The sequence below is a fragment of the Sebastes umbrosus genome, chromosome 2 (assembly GCF_015220745.1).
Source record: "Sebastes umbrosus isolate fSebUmb1 chromosome 2, fSebUmb1.pri, whole genome shotgun sequence".
Classification (NCBI taxonomy): domain Eukaryota; kingdom Metazoa; phylum Chordata; class Actinopteri; order Perciformes; family Sebastidae; genus Sebastes; species Sebastes umbrosus.
Genome location: NC_051270.1, coordinates 31,512,855 through 31,527,978, shown reverse-complemented (window position 1 = coordinate 31,527,978; position 15,124 = coordinate 31,512,855). Strand labels below are relative to the sequence as shown.

The window sequence follows — 15,124 nt, the reverse complement described above, 5'->3', positions numbered from 1 at the left end:
AAGTTATTTGTGTAGTTCATAGGGCTGGGCGATATGAAGAAAATCAAATAGCGCAATAATTTTGTCCAAATACCTCAATATCGAAATAAAGACGATATTGTAGTGTTGACCATTGATACTTTTACAAAACATTTACACAATGAGATTTTTGATAAATAATCATCAGCATTGTGGATATAATGACAAAGTGTATAAAGGCAAATAATAGAGCAGTCTGGTAAATTCAAAAAACGACATCACTTTACTGTAATGCAGCCTTTAAAACCAGGAAAAGATGACACTTATGCCATATTATGGTATTACGATATCCAAAATCTAAGACGATATCTAGTCTCATATCATGATATTGATATAATACCGATATATTGCCCAGCCCTAATAGTAAAATAGTTCTTTACTCTTACATTTCTTACATTTGACCTGTAATTTCCGGCCTAAGTATGGAAGTATTTCTACACTGCCTGCTCCCTGCTGTTGTTAGATATTAATCTTTTAATCAGGAATAAGTGCAGTATGTAAAACACTCTTTGTTCGGCATGTTGCTTTGAATGGAATCAAACGGAAATGCAAATGTTTTAGTTAAATCTTCCTCTTGCGTGTTCATGCAGGTCATTTGAATGTTACACACATTACTGTAATTTACTGTCGTGTGTAAATCAAGTCAATCCCATCTGTTTGTTCAAAAGATGTCAAACCCTCATCGTCTTAGATTAAGAGGAAACATGTTTCGGGGTAAAGCCGGCGTATTAATAACCCACTTTAACAGCATCTCTGAGGTGCAACTGATGTTAGACTCAGCACTCGTGTACTGTATTGGCTCTGCCTCAGTGTATAAGTGTGAGTGTGAGTGTGAGTGTGTGTGTGTACAGCATGAGTCACCCTACTCGCCTGTGATTGGACGGTAGTTTATGGGTGAGGGAGGGGGAGAGAGCTTTAGGGGCCGTCTGTCAATCTCCCCTCCGCTCCATTCACACGTTCATCTGCATGCACCGTCATAGAGAGAGACAGAGGAAGTGAGCGAGAGCCTCTCATTCATAAAAAAAAGAGAAAAGTTCATTCATAAAAAAGCTGCACAATTCTGCTGTGCTTCAGAAAGAAAAAGACAAGAAGGGAGGAAAGTTGATGTGGAGGTGAAGCAGAGCTGGAAGCCTGGCAACTGACTGAGAAAGTCATTATGATGGGACTGTTCTCAGTGTGACTGGAGCGGACCGGACTGGATTTTAGACTACAACGGGACGTCCCCAGTCCCACGCTGGTGAGTTGAATCTACTGTAACGTACAGTAATAATCGCAGTACGCCAGACGCTAAGATTATTTCCCAAAGATCAGCTGATTAGCAACCAAAATGATCAACTTAATGCATTTCATGCCTCTCCTGTTTTCTGCTATCTGTACTCAATCCTCTGTGTGTAATAACTGTGATTCTTGTTTTCTACTTTGACCTAGTGCTCTCCTTCGTCCAGTTGCCCGATTATGAGAGAGCAAACCTTACCCAGGTTCAAATCACAGAAAGGACTCTTACCAGGTGGCTCATCACTTTTGTCATTACAGACGTAATCAGTACAATGAAAATCACTGTGCTGCATATCTGATTGTCACTTTTTCTGTTTCATCTTCCACAGGCATGCTGAAGCGCACCAAATACAGTCGTCTGCGCAACGATTCGCTGTCGTCTCTGGAGGATCGGCCCCAAAGAATGCTGCCCCTGAAGCGGGACCTTTGCTTGGACTCTGATTTCGCCCAGCTCGATCCCGGGACGCCGACGCACCACGGGCCGTCCACCCTGAGGGACTTCATCCCCCGCGTGGCCAACATCCGATTGCAAAGTCCTATTTCCCTGCGGGGCCTGAGGGGACAGACAAACACCATTGATGGACACACTGACAGACCCTTGTCCAGAACAGAGTGGAGCTCAGGGCCTGACCAGAGGTTTTGTAGCCAACCTTCCCTCAATGTGCCACTATCTACTCACTCGGCTCTACGCTGCACAAAAAGACCCATCAGCCTGCATCGGATGGCCAGCCTCCCCTGGACCCCCAGCTGTCCTCCTTGCTCCCAACACAGAGACTGTCTGTGTCGTTCCTCTGCAGCAGATGACTGTACAGTGGTGGGGACGGCAAGCAGAGTGGTTCACCATCACATCAAGGTACCTATGTGAACTAATAACGATGCATGAATACACTCTGCTGTGCACAAACAGAAATCTGAGATTGTGGAATCGTCCTTGCCCGACTAATCTTCGTGTTTTTCACTTTTTTTCACAATTTGCCTAAAATTGTTAATGTCTTAATACTAAAAATGTTGATTGTGTGTTTTCGCTTTACACTATATGCAAGAAAGTGCAGCTAACCTCATATCCGGCACAGTTTAATTCCTACTAGTGCCAACACAAACACACACGTGAACACAGGACACACTCTGTCTCCCTGTGCTCTATCCACACCATCACACTCACTTTAGCACGTTCATCCCCTCCCTCTCAGATAGAGCTTCCTGTGTAGGCAGTAGTGACTCATCCTGGCTCTCTGCTCCTCTCTAGATCTGCTCTGCTTCTGTGTGTGTGTGTGTGTGTGTGTGTGTGTGTGTGTGTGTGTGTGTGTGTGTGTGTGTGTGTGCATGTGTGTGAATGTATCCGGTATCAGCAGAGCCCATGCTGTCCTAGAACCGGAGGTGTGTCCGCATGGGTGATTAAGAGCAGGGCCTGTGAGCTGACCGCTGATGGAAATGAGAACTGTTTGATTGTCCTTTATAAACAAGCACACATACATTACACACTACCGCCCACTAATCCCACTCACACACACACACACGTATTGATTTAAGTCTGGTCTTCATCAGTGGACTTACTCATCCTGCCTCCAGCCTGTAGCGTCTGCTCTGCTGAAGCTCACAGCCAATAGAAGTGGGGTTGGCCAAAGTGTGAGCACATTGCGTAAATGAGGTCTGGTTGCATTAATTACACGTCAAGATGTCCAAAACTATTTCTTAAGTACAGAAGTTGGATGTCGGATAACTATGGATGGGCTATTGGTCCAAAAGCACAGCTGTATGTACATTTAATGCTCCAGCGCTCTGTGACCTCAGCCAGCAGTTATGAGTGAAAAAAGAGGAGACAGTCAAATATGCATGTGGGGCAAAACTATTTTTTTTATTAATTCTTAAAATCACATGGAGAAAATATAGTTGCAACGTTGGTGTGTCCACCATTTTGGTCCAGACTGACATATCTCAACAACTATTGGATGGATTAGCAGGAAATTTTGTACAGATATTCATGGTCCCCAGAGGATGCTGCAACACATTGTCATCCCAACTCATCACATACTGACGCTTTGTCAGATCCCTCGCCGTCACTTTTCGGTCACAGTGAACACGTGCTTAATGTTGTGAATTAAACAAAAACAGGTTAGGTTTAGGAAAAAACGACATGGTTGGACTTAAAATTACTACATTTGTGTAATTGTGTGCCAAGCGTACCAAAGGTAGAGTCCTTGCTGCAGCGGCCCGGGGTTCCGATCTGACCTGTGGCTCTTTGCTGTATGTCATCCACTCTCTCTCCGCCTTTCATGACTATCAAAAAAACGCAAAAGCCAAAAAAATTATCTTTAAAATTACTACATTTTACTGTGAAAATGTAACTGAACGTTGTGAACACGGGACGCGAACGATCAGGTGATTGTAAAGTGAAACATAACACACGGGACACAAACAGCCGTCTCCTGGATGACAGCCTTGTGTTTGTTGGGCCCATCCACCTCCCCTCACAACCGCCCGGTGAGTCTCTTTCACTCTTTAAACTACGTCACCACAGCACTTTCTCTGAGAGCTTAAGATTGACGCTGATGAATTTACGTTGTAGTTAATGGAAAGTGCGTCTCTCTCTCTCTTGCTTCACCACTCACTTCCCACGTACACACACACTCTCATCACTATTCACCCATTCATGTTTTCACACCGGCCACCATAACTCTCAAACACGCTTGGCACACGGTAGAAGTTGTAATCTGCAGCCTCACCGCTAGATACCGCCAGATCCTACACACTGTTCCTTTAAATTGAGGAGAATCAGGACAGAAACATTGCCCACATCAGCACTCTGTCTGAGATCACTTAAGACTTTTATCTGTTTCTAAATGTGGAATCAATGAGTAACTGGTGTTTTGTTGTGTTTTCCTAGTACATGGGTAGTGTGGAGGTGACCCAGTCCATGAGAACCCTCGACTTCGATACGAGAATGAAAGTCACACGGTAGGAGGTCCTCCCACTACCACACACACACACACAGACACACACATACAGACACACGCCAACCATAAGATACATACAGTAAGAATGAACATCTAACTCCTGACACAGTCTCAGAATAACACTATGAAGGAATGAGCTGCTGTTTTGCATGTGAAGAAGAAAAAGAAAAATTTCCAACATATATTTGCCAAGCAAGACGTGTGGTTTATTTGAAAAATGTTTCAAAGGGGGAAATCAAATTAAATGTATAATGTTTCATAAACCGGGGCTTTCTCCTCATCATTTGATATTGACATCCTTGTGCAGGATGCCAAAACGCCGAAGGACACAGCTACCCCTGTTCACAACAACACTGCTGAATGATGGGGCAGAAAATCCAATTAGATGAATTTCCTCCTAATGATCTCTCATAGTCTTATTAAGAGGAGAGAGAGAGAGAGAGAGACCTCAATCCATTACATGCAATTTGTTTTCAAGGAGAAGAAAAGCATTTCCTGGAAAAAAGTCTTGCTCGAAAGATAGTGGGATGTTACTTCTGTGTGTGTGTGTGTGTGTTTTTGTACAGTTTGGCCTCTCTGACCCAAGCGTCAGCTCTCTGAAGACCAGCGACTGCAAAGCTCGCCTTAATTATAATATTACAGCCTTAATATGAGCACACATACCAGGAATATCTCTGTAGTCAATCATAGGACAGTCAGTGTTTTGTTTGAAGTATTTTTTCAGGCAGATTTTGTGTTTTTTGGTCTAATCTATCCCAAGTTTATCTTTATATATGTATAGCTTTATATAAACAGGCTCACTGATATTCACTTGATTAGTGAAGTACATGTTGCTGATAATACCTTTCTCTATGTAGGATTTTGGATGCAGGATTTTTAGTTGCAAAGGAGTATGCTTACATCAATGTATTGGTACTTTCACTAAAGTAAATGATTTGAATTAATATTACACCATTTAGATACTTAATAAATTGCTGGGTAGTCAGTCAAATGTTACTTAAATAAAAGTATTATCAGCAAATTGTACTAAAAGTATCAAAAGTAAAAGTACTCATTATGCAGAATGGCTCCTTTCAAAGTGTTATATTATTATGAAATATTATATTAGTAAGTTTTTATCACTAACGAATACATATAAGAGCATTTTAGAGTTGTAGTTCGTCCATGTGGAGCCAATTTTAGATGCTTTGGGTAGATTAGTAGTATAGTTTATGTAATGCAGTAAAAAGTACAATATTTCCCTCTGAAATGCAGAGGAGGAAGAAGTACTCAGATCCTTTTCTTAAATACAAGTAGAAATACCATACCAAAATACTCCATTACAAGTAAAGGTTCTGAATTAAAAAATGTTCCTTAAATAAAAGAATATAAGTATCATCAGCAAAATGAACTTAAAGTATCAAAAGTGAAAATACTCATTATGCAGAATGGCTCCTTTCAAAGAGTTATATTATTATAGAATATTATATTATTCTGTTTTTATTACTAACAAGTACATGTAAGAGCATTTTAGTGTTGTAGTTCGTCAATATAGAGACAATTTTATATTATTTTTAAATTTGTATTATTATTATTATTATTATTATGATTATTATTATTATTATTAATAATAAGAATAAGAATAGTACATTTTATTTACAAAGGTTAAAATGGTCATCAAGTTTATATGCTTTGGGTAGATTAGTAGTATAGTACTGAATTATATAATATGAGCATATAATTTGTTTTTTTTATGTAAAAAGTAACTACAAGTGTCAAATGACTGTAGTGGAGTAAAAAGTACATTACTTTCATCTGAAATGCAGTAGAGTAGAAATATAAAGTAGCATAAAACAGAAATACTCAAGTAAATACAAATACCTCAAAATTGTACTTAAGTACTATACTTGAGTAAATGTATTTAGTTTCATTTCCCCGCTGCATATAGTACTACTTTTTAGAGTAATGTTACAGTGTATTTTATTCCTCTGATGTACTGTGGATGAGCTCCTTGTGATGTAGTTTCCTTCCTCTCATGTTCTCACATGCCAGTCACATGTTAGCGGAGCGCTCTGGAGCACACATTCACAAAAGTACCTCTGTGTTTTGTGTGTGTGCGTCTGTATGTGTACATGTTTATAATCTGTGTGTGTAAGTGTGCGTGTGTGTGTGTGTGTTTGTGTGTTTGTGTGTGCAGAGAGGCAATCAGCAGACTGTGTGAGAGGACATCAGCAGTGAAAACTAAAAGGGTAAGGTACACACACACACACACACACACACACCAATGCAATCAACACAGACACAACTAGAATAACTGATTTGTGTCATCATCAGCCGGTCTTTAAGGGACTGTCTGCTCTTCTGGGTCAAATCAACCTCCAGTTTTCTGGGAGCAGGATCATCCTCACCGTCTCCACAGACAGCGTGACTCTGATCGCCGCCTCCTCCTTACAGGTGACCGCTTCAACACGCAAATTATACATGTCACACATCTTAATTATCGAGGCATGGAGTAAAACAAAAAAACTTCTGTTTTTTCCCTTCTCCTCAGAAGATTGCCCACCACCCCATGCACGCCATTTCATTTGCGTCAGGAGGAGATCCAGTAAGTTCATATTCTCGTTGTTGTTTCTCATGTACAAACATGTTGATGAGCAGATAGGGACACAAACACACACACACACACACACACACATAAACAGTGAGTAATTTGATTTAGCTCGAGTACTGCTTGGTTTGCTGCCATTTGTGGAGGATTGAATTATTTCCTACTCCAACTCTTCTATACTTTTAATTGGTGGTGCGAGGGCCGTATTTATCAAACCGCTTAAAGTGAAATTTTGGACACAAACTTCAGAATAAAAGCTATTCATCAAATCCTTGCGACTTAAAAATACTCTTAAGCGAGCTTCAAAGGTGTCTGAAGAGTAGATTGTAGATGACTGCAAAGTGAGCACACACCTTTTGAGGCATGTATTGAAATGATTGTACAAAATATCAATGATCATGTTGAATGATAGTCCCTTTACATAGCAGCCATTTTTACATGTCATTGCAGGGTGAACACAGGTATAACTAATAACATTAATTATGGCCCTGATCCATTTAAAGGTCCAATGTGTAGGATTTGGCAACATCTAGTGGTGTGGTTGCAGATTGCAAGTAACCTCCACTCACCTCATCCTTACCATAATAACACTACTTTAGGAGCAATAAAAGTCAGATGGCGGTTGGCAGTACCACGGATTTGCACTCTGCAGCTCATGTTACCACAGTTTCACACACGTGTCAGAGAACTACGGTGGCCTTCAGGTAACGTAAAAAGAGCCAGTGTTTGGTTTGTCTGTTCTGGGCTACTGTAGAAACATGGCAGAGCAACATGGCGGACTCTGTGAAGAGGACCTGCTCCCTAGATATGAAGGGCTCATTCTAAACTAACAAAAACACAATGATTCTTAGTTTCAGGTGATTAGACACTAATAAAAACATAGTTATGAATATTATATTCCATTTCTGCTAATAGATCCCCCGTAATGTTACACACTGTTCCTTTAAGTGTGCCAGGGCCCTGATATATTGTGCTTGCTGGTTCACTGGAATGGCTGTGACACACTAAATAGAATGGGTCCATAATTAATGTGATCACTTATCCGTGTTTACCCTGCTATGACATGTCAGAATGGCTGCTGTGAAAAGGGCCTATAAGTTATCTGATGCAATATTTATAATTCAGAATAGTTTAAGCCTACTATTTGAATTTGAAACATTTGATTGGATGTTACGGCACTTTTTGTTGCGGGATGCAAAGAAACAACATTACAGCTTTCATTCATTTTGTTTGCAATCACTTTCCATGCATCGTCATTGTCTGCACTTATCAATGTGTCCCTAAATTCCCCTTATTATTATCTGATGTATCTCCTCTACCAGCAAAATAAGTTCCTCCCTGATTCAGTTTGGTTTTCTGGCTGCTTCCATTTCAGACATGTTGTATTATAAATAGATTAGATTAAATTGACAAACTGGGTAAAATATAGGATTTTGAAAAACGAATAATCAGTATGGCAGATGTTGGGTAAATATCCTCTCTGACTGGCTTCTTAAGAATAATTCTTAGGATAACGCATTACTAAAAGTCATGAAATCCTTTCTTGTGACTTAATACAACCATCAAAGCTGGTTTGTGCTTTCATCATCTTTACACCTCGCCAAGTCTGTTTTAAACTAATTACTCTTATCTATTTCCCCTCTCTGTCCCTCCATGCCCACATTATTTCCATATGACAGAAATTGGGTTATTCATCCTCAGTGAAAAAAGAAATCAATGGTGCACTGTTAACGTCTGACCAGCCAGCAGGACATGTCAGTTATTAGCTGCTGTCGAGGTCAAACCCTGCTTAATAAACTGCTTGACTAACAAAAACTGTTATTTATGATTTGGTTTGCGTCCATGAACTCAGTTTCTCGGCTCAAACAAACGGTGAATACAAATGCTGAGTACACTCTGTAATATTTCATTGCCATTTTGGCACTGCGACGTCGCACTGGCCAAAGATTAGAGAGAACAGGAAGGCAGTTTCTCTCCGTGAAACACAACACCAGCGAAGCTATGGATGGGATTATAGCTCGCTGCTTAATTAATTAGCTAAAATAATCTTGTAGTGCGCTCTAAGCCTCGGCTCAGTTGGCTTGGACACATAGAAGATAGCGGGGGGGATTTAAAATCAATCTGCCACAGAGGCTTTATGGTGAGACATATTCAGCTGACTCTGCTCTTGTATTAGTATCAGAGAGCCACTGATAGGGAGTGAATTAATTAAACAGAGAATACACGTGGATGACCATTAACTGAACATGTCTGCTGTGTTTTCAATGATTAAATTAGGAATCGAAAGGCTGAATACAGATCCTAAACCCACTAGCTGTACAGGTTATAAACTGAACTACAACACAGTCAGGAGGTTTATTAGTGACCTTGTGCACATACAGACAAATGCAGAGAATACCTTTAAAGACAGATTATGTAATTTCTAAATGAAGCATTAACACATTCTTTCTTACACAAATGAGAAGTTGAACTCATGGGTAATTAAATGCACTCTTACTGACATAAACACACTCAGGGGTTTTGCTGCTACAGCCTTACTCAGTCCAAGGAGGGTGAAAAGAGGTGATGTCACACGTCATCGTCACGTCATACAACAAAACCATTTAGTTAGGTTTAGGAAAAAACAACATGGTTGGGCTTAAAACTACTACGTTTTTACAGTTAAACTGAAACTAAACGTTGTGAACACGGGACACGAGCATACAGCTGATTGTAATGTGAAAGTGAAATTTAACACACGGGATACAAACAGCGGTCTCCTGGATGAAAGTCTTGGGTTTGTTGGACCCATCCACCTCCCCTCCTGTCCGCCCTGTGTGTCTCTTTTGGTCTATAAACTACGTCACCACAATCACTTTCCCTGAGCGTTTACTGTTGCTGCCGAAGGGTTTACAATGTAGTTAATGGAAAGTCCAGTGCGTTTCATACTGGCGCCAAAGGGTGCCTTGTGCGGCGGTATCACACAGCGACGGCTGTGACAAAGCCTCGGTATTTGACGCCCTGGGAATGAGAAAGGGCTGTATAAACATAGTGTATACATATAGTTAGTAGCAGTAGTAGATAAAATAATAATTTTTCTCTCAATTTCTTTACAGGACATGGCAGATTACATCGCTTATGTTGCCAAGGACCTCGTGAATCGGAGAGGTATAGGGCGGTTTAATTTCACATTATGACGAGCTCAGCTTCCACTGGACTTACTGGTTTTATTACGTAAACGCACAAGCTTTTACTGTCATCATTATGGAAACAAAACATCACCCTTTGTCTCTTTTTGACAGCCTGTCACATCCTGGAGTGTCCCCGGGGTCGGGCCGGTGAGGTTATCAACAGCATCGGTCAGGCCTTTGAGACTCGTTTCCGCCAACTTCTCAACCACACGCCATCGCCGCTCTCCAACAATCCCAGGTTATCCTTCTGTCTACTGTCAACAGTGTTGATAATCTAGTATGATTTGACTCGTTTGAGACATTTTTTCAAGCACAAATGCCAAATGTTTGCTGGTTCCAGCTTCTCAAATGATGACATTTGATGTTTTTTTGTCTTATAGACAGATAATGTATAATCTATATGTAGATAGTAGAATAGCTTTGGATTTTGTCCTTAGTTGAACAAAAGCAAACATTTTGAAAATGTCATTTTGGGCTTTGGGAATTGGGAAAGTATTTTTCACTATTTGACCAAAATAATTAATCAATCAATCAAGAAATTGGCAGATTAATCAATAATGAAAATAATCATTAATTACAGACATATATATATATATACTTTTATTTCAGCAAACTCAAAGGAATCTATGCTGAGTATGTTTCTCTATCTTTGTGTTTTTTGTGATTGTGTGTACTCGACTGCATATACAGTATATGTGTGCACAACATTAACAGAGGTCAAGTCAGAGCTTCTCCACAGCGGAGGCAGGGAGGTGAACATCATAACTCTCTGCATGCAGGTCAGCAGTGAGGATCTGTCACAAATGGAGCCCAGAGGAGGCGATAACAGACCAAAAGGCCAAACAGGACGGTGAAGTCAGCAAGCACCGCGACTACTACAACGTGATCCCAGGAAAGACGCCACCCGCTGGTGGAGTAGAGGACCTGCGGATCACTAAGGAGGAGAACAAACAAGATCCTGACATACAGGGGGTAAGAGTGAATTATTAACACCAAAACTCAAACTATATTTAGTCAGATCGTTCCAAAGCTTTTAACCCCATCCTATGGCCCTCCTCAGCAGATTAAGAGACTCTGTTGTCAGAGTGAGATGGAGATGGCTTAGTTGTTCTCACATGATTAAAGGATGGAATATAATAATGATATAATGTCAAGTCAAGTCAAATCAAAGTTTGTTAAAGCCCAATATCACAAAGCATGCCTCAAAGGGCTGCACATATAATGAAAACAACAATGTGCAACATTTGTAAAACACACAGCAAACATATCTACGGTAAGTGGTCTAAACTACATACAAAGTTAGACACACACACACAATATATATTCAATAAAAACAATAGCAACATTAGCAAAATATGCAGTTTCAGTTGGATAACCGTAATTAGTATTTTTGGCAGGCTAACTGAGGTTGAAGGCTGATGCGAAAAGATGTGTTTTGAGTTTACTTTTGAATGATTTGACTGAGGTAGCCTCTCAGATTTGGGTAGAAAGATATTTTTTCTTGAATTAAATGTGATATAATGTATTAATATTATATTATATAAGAATAGATTATATATTGTATTGTATACTGTATTGCAAGCCTGTTCAATTGGCGGCCCGTGGGTCGAATCAGACCCTTTAACGACCTCAATCCCCGTCGACCAATATGAAAAAAGTAATAATAATAATTTCTTCCAATAAGAGAGTTTATTTCCGTTCATGAACTCACGCTACTGATGCTGTTATGGACTGTTGAAAAGCAATATCATTGTGTTTTTATTTAAATAACCTGCTAACATTCTAAGTTTCTGGGTGTTTACATTTTTGATTATTAGAAGATCATCATTTTATTAGTATTCATTTCATTAGTTATGTCTTGTTATGCACAGAAATACTTATTATGTTAAAAAGTTTGACCCATGCTGCTTAAGCAGAGGGAATTTAGGAGAGTGGAACTGAATAATAAAGATGTTGAATGCAACATTATGTTTATTTAAACAACAATCTACTAAGATAAAAAGCTGTATTGTTTTCACATTATAATTCCTAACTTTGCAGATCAGACAGGAAATGTAAATGCCCCGCCCCTTGGCACTTTACTTTTTTTTTTTTTTTTTTTTCAAATCTGGCTCTTCTAAAAACGTAATTGAAAAGGCCTGATGCATTGTATTATGTAATGATAGCAACTGAGAAACTTGTGCTGTGCAAACATGTGCTGATTATTTTTGTGGTCAAAAGTTGTAGTCAGTATGAGCTAATACCATTAGGGCAATGCCGCCTTCTTCTTCTTCTTGTGACATGAAGTGACTGGAGTGAGTTCTTTGTAGCTTAAGCTGTTTTTTCTTTCCCATAACACCCAAAATAATTTTACATTTTAAAAGAAATGAATCATCTATTTTTTTCTGTGGGCCTCTGAGCTGAAGCAGTTGAGCTTGAAGGGTCGTCTTCAAGGACACCTCAGTTGTTGGTAATAACTTCCCAGAATTATTGTGCTGGTCTGGGAATTTGGTCAGCGACTTTCCGGTCATGAGCACACGTCTCTAACCTTTAAGCAATCACTGCCCCCGAACACACACACACACACACACACACACACACACACACACACACACACACACACACACACACACACACACACACACACACACACACGCACACATACACACACACACACACACACAGATCTTGTGTGTGTGACTCATCTCGTGCTGTTGCAGGTCTGTTCGTTTCAGCCTGTTTCACTGTATGAGAACTGCTCCATCACAGAAGAAACTGCAGCTCTACCTGCAGGTAAAACTCATCAACACACTGCAATGTGTAACTATATTGTGTTTCTCTGTGTGTGAGAAAGTGTAGTTTAAACTAAGATTAATTTTAATTTAAATTAAAACCCGATTAAGTAAAACTCAGTTAAATGGTTCAAAGCAAAGTCAAAGTGCAAGTGTGAGGGTGTAGGGGATCTTTAGGGGGAAATAGCAGGTCAGCAGTAATATATAAAAAATATAAATTGTGAAAGTGTATGATGGCCATCCCCATGCTCTATTATGTCTCATAAGTTGTTTCAGGAATTTTGGGTTGATACCATTTGTTACACAGATTTGATGCTGAATTTAACCATTTTTTACCAATCAAGAATTAATAAAAATGATCAATAATCCCTCCAAATACGGATGGATATGGATGGATGGAAGGATTTCTGCAAGAACTGCATTTTTCGGCGATTAGATGGCGAGCACTTCTGTTGTGTAAACTGCTCATAAACCCCCTTATTGTCAATCTGACAAGGAAAGCCATCCATCCTCTGAATGCTTTAGGTCTATAGTTTGGGGTTGTATAGTTTCATGAGGCTGTGATTCTCCTAAAGGTCACCACAGGTCATTTTATACAGCAAGGTCAAGTTTAAAAAAATAGTCTGACTTTATGAAATAGGGACTAACATCATCACACATGAATACAGTTGGGCTCATTGGATCCACAAGAGTCTCAGCTTTATAGTGATACCCAATGTATGTAATTCCAAGACTGTTTAGGGACCCCAGTATGCAGAAATATTCAAATACACCATTTTAGAATAGGTGAAAATAAGATATTTATAATGCATGCAAAAAACTACATGTGATTTTCATAAAGTGGGCATGTCTGTAACCAATAGATTCCTTAGGTTTTCTAGTTTCATATGATACCAGTATCTTCACTCTTGCTCTAAAACCAAGCCTGCTACAAGTCATGATCCTGCAAGTCTCAGAGTGATCTACCATTTGTCTCCATTAAAACACCTCAACTGTCAGTTTAAAGTTAACCACAAACAGCGTTTACTGTAAATTGGAGATTCACAACCTGGAGCTGATTTGAAAGTACTTTCGGAGTAAGATTAGATTTTAAGAAAGGTCTAGAATTAAACCTATTTATTTCAAACTAAGTTTATAGATTTGGTGCAACAGAAAATAAACCATGATATTATCATGTTTTAAAGTTAATGCTTGTTGGAGCAACCCACGCTTGTGTAGTGTTATATTCTTCCTCTGCTGTATCTCCATCAGACTCAGTGGTATCTGAGGTCAGTGCTGAACGGTGTCTCTCTGATACACGGATCCAGGACCTGATCCAGGAGGAAGGCTGGTTCCACGGCAGGTAGGCGACATCCCTCTACCTTTACTACCAGTGAATTACCAACTTTAATGTGTCTGTCTGCTAATGTATATCTCCCTCTTCCTTTCTCAGTAACTTTGTGTCCTTCATCCCAGGTTAGGAAGGGAGCAGGCGGAGTCACTTCTCACCTGTAGTGGGGATTTCCTGGTCAGAGAGAGCAGCTCTGCCTCTGGTCAGTACGTACTCAGTGGGATGGAGGGAGCCACCGTGCGCCACCTGCTGCTGGTGGATCCAAATGGACAGGTAGAGGGGAGTTGTGGTGTTGGATTTCAAATACACAAAGCATGAGGAGAGGGCGAATGGCAGCTGGCCTTAATGTTTGACCTTGTTGTTTGTGTTTTTGTGTGACCAGGTGCGGACCCGTGATCAGGTGTTTCTGAGCGTCGGTCACCTGGTGCGTTTCCACATGGGCAACCAGATGCCCATCGTCTCTGGCAGCAGTGAGCTGTGTCTGAACCAGCCAATCCTACAAAGACACTAGCACACACAGTCACAGCATGCATACATTCAACACGTTTTCATCCCAACTCGTCACATACCGCCGCATTGTCACGCCCCATGGCGTTACACTCCTTGCCGTCGCTTTATTTTCGGCAACAAAACCATTATAGTTACCCTTGGCGTCACTTTAGGATTAGGCAACAAAGCCGCTATAGTAGGAAGGGTAGGGTGGTAGGTTTAGGAACGAAATACATGGTTGAGCTTAAAACTACTACGTTTGTACAGTGAAAAAACATGACCTATGGGACACGAACAGCGGTCTCCTGGATGATAGCCTTGTGTTTGTTGGACCCATCCACCTCCCTTTTCCAGCCGTCCGGTGTGTCTCTTTTTGCTCTTTAAACTACGTCATTGTAGTGAATGGAACACCAGTTTGTTTCAAGCTGGCGCCAAGGGGTGCCTTGTGCGGTGGTATCGAGCGCCGATGGCTGTAACAAAAGCCTCGTTATTTGACGCTCTGGGATGCATTAGCCTTCAGCAGCGGTTCT

The 15,124-nt window shown here is 40.4% G+C and overlaps 1 protein-coding gene across 5 annotated transcripts; it reads left to right on the top strand.

Annotated features, from left to right (window-relative positions):
* The first annotated feature begins 413 nt into the window (after positions 1 to 413).
* On the top strand, positions 414 to 14,864 carry LOC119503831 (SHC-transforming protein 4-like). 5 transcript variants are annotated; one of them, XM_037795871.1, is made up of 14 exons: positions 414 to 1,255; positions 1,447 to 1,525; positions 1,623 to 2,146; positions 4,178 to 4,248; positions 6,424 to 6,475; positions 6,609 to 6,680; positions 6,781 to 6,831; positions 9,930 to 9,981; positions 10,116 to 10,242; positions 10,784 to 10,976; positions 12,704 to 12,776; positions 14,027 to 14,117; positions 14,231 to 14,378; positions 14,488 to 14,864. In XM_037795871.1, exons 2-14 carry the CDS (start codon positions 1,474 to 1,476, stop codon positions 14,614 to 14,616), a joined length of 1,635 nt encoding a protein of 544 aa, XP_037651799.1. In that variant the 5' UTR covers positions 414 to 1,255; positions 1,447 to 1,473; the 3' UTR covers positions 14,617 to 14,864. The 5 variants fall into 5 exon arrangements, with proteins under 5 accessions (XP_037651799.1, XP_037651798.1, XP_037651796.1 ...); XM_037795870.1 differs by having other exon boundaries at positions 419 to 1,255; positions 6,778 to 6,831; positions 14,488 to 14,859; XM_037795868.1 differs by having other exon boundaries at positions 423 to 1,255; positions 6,561 to 6,680; positions 14,488 to 14,855.
* Positions 14,865 to 15,124: the final 260 nt, after the last annotated feature.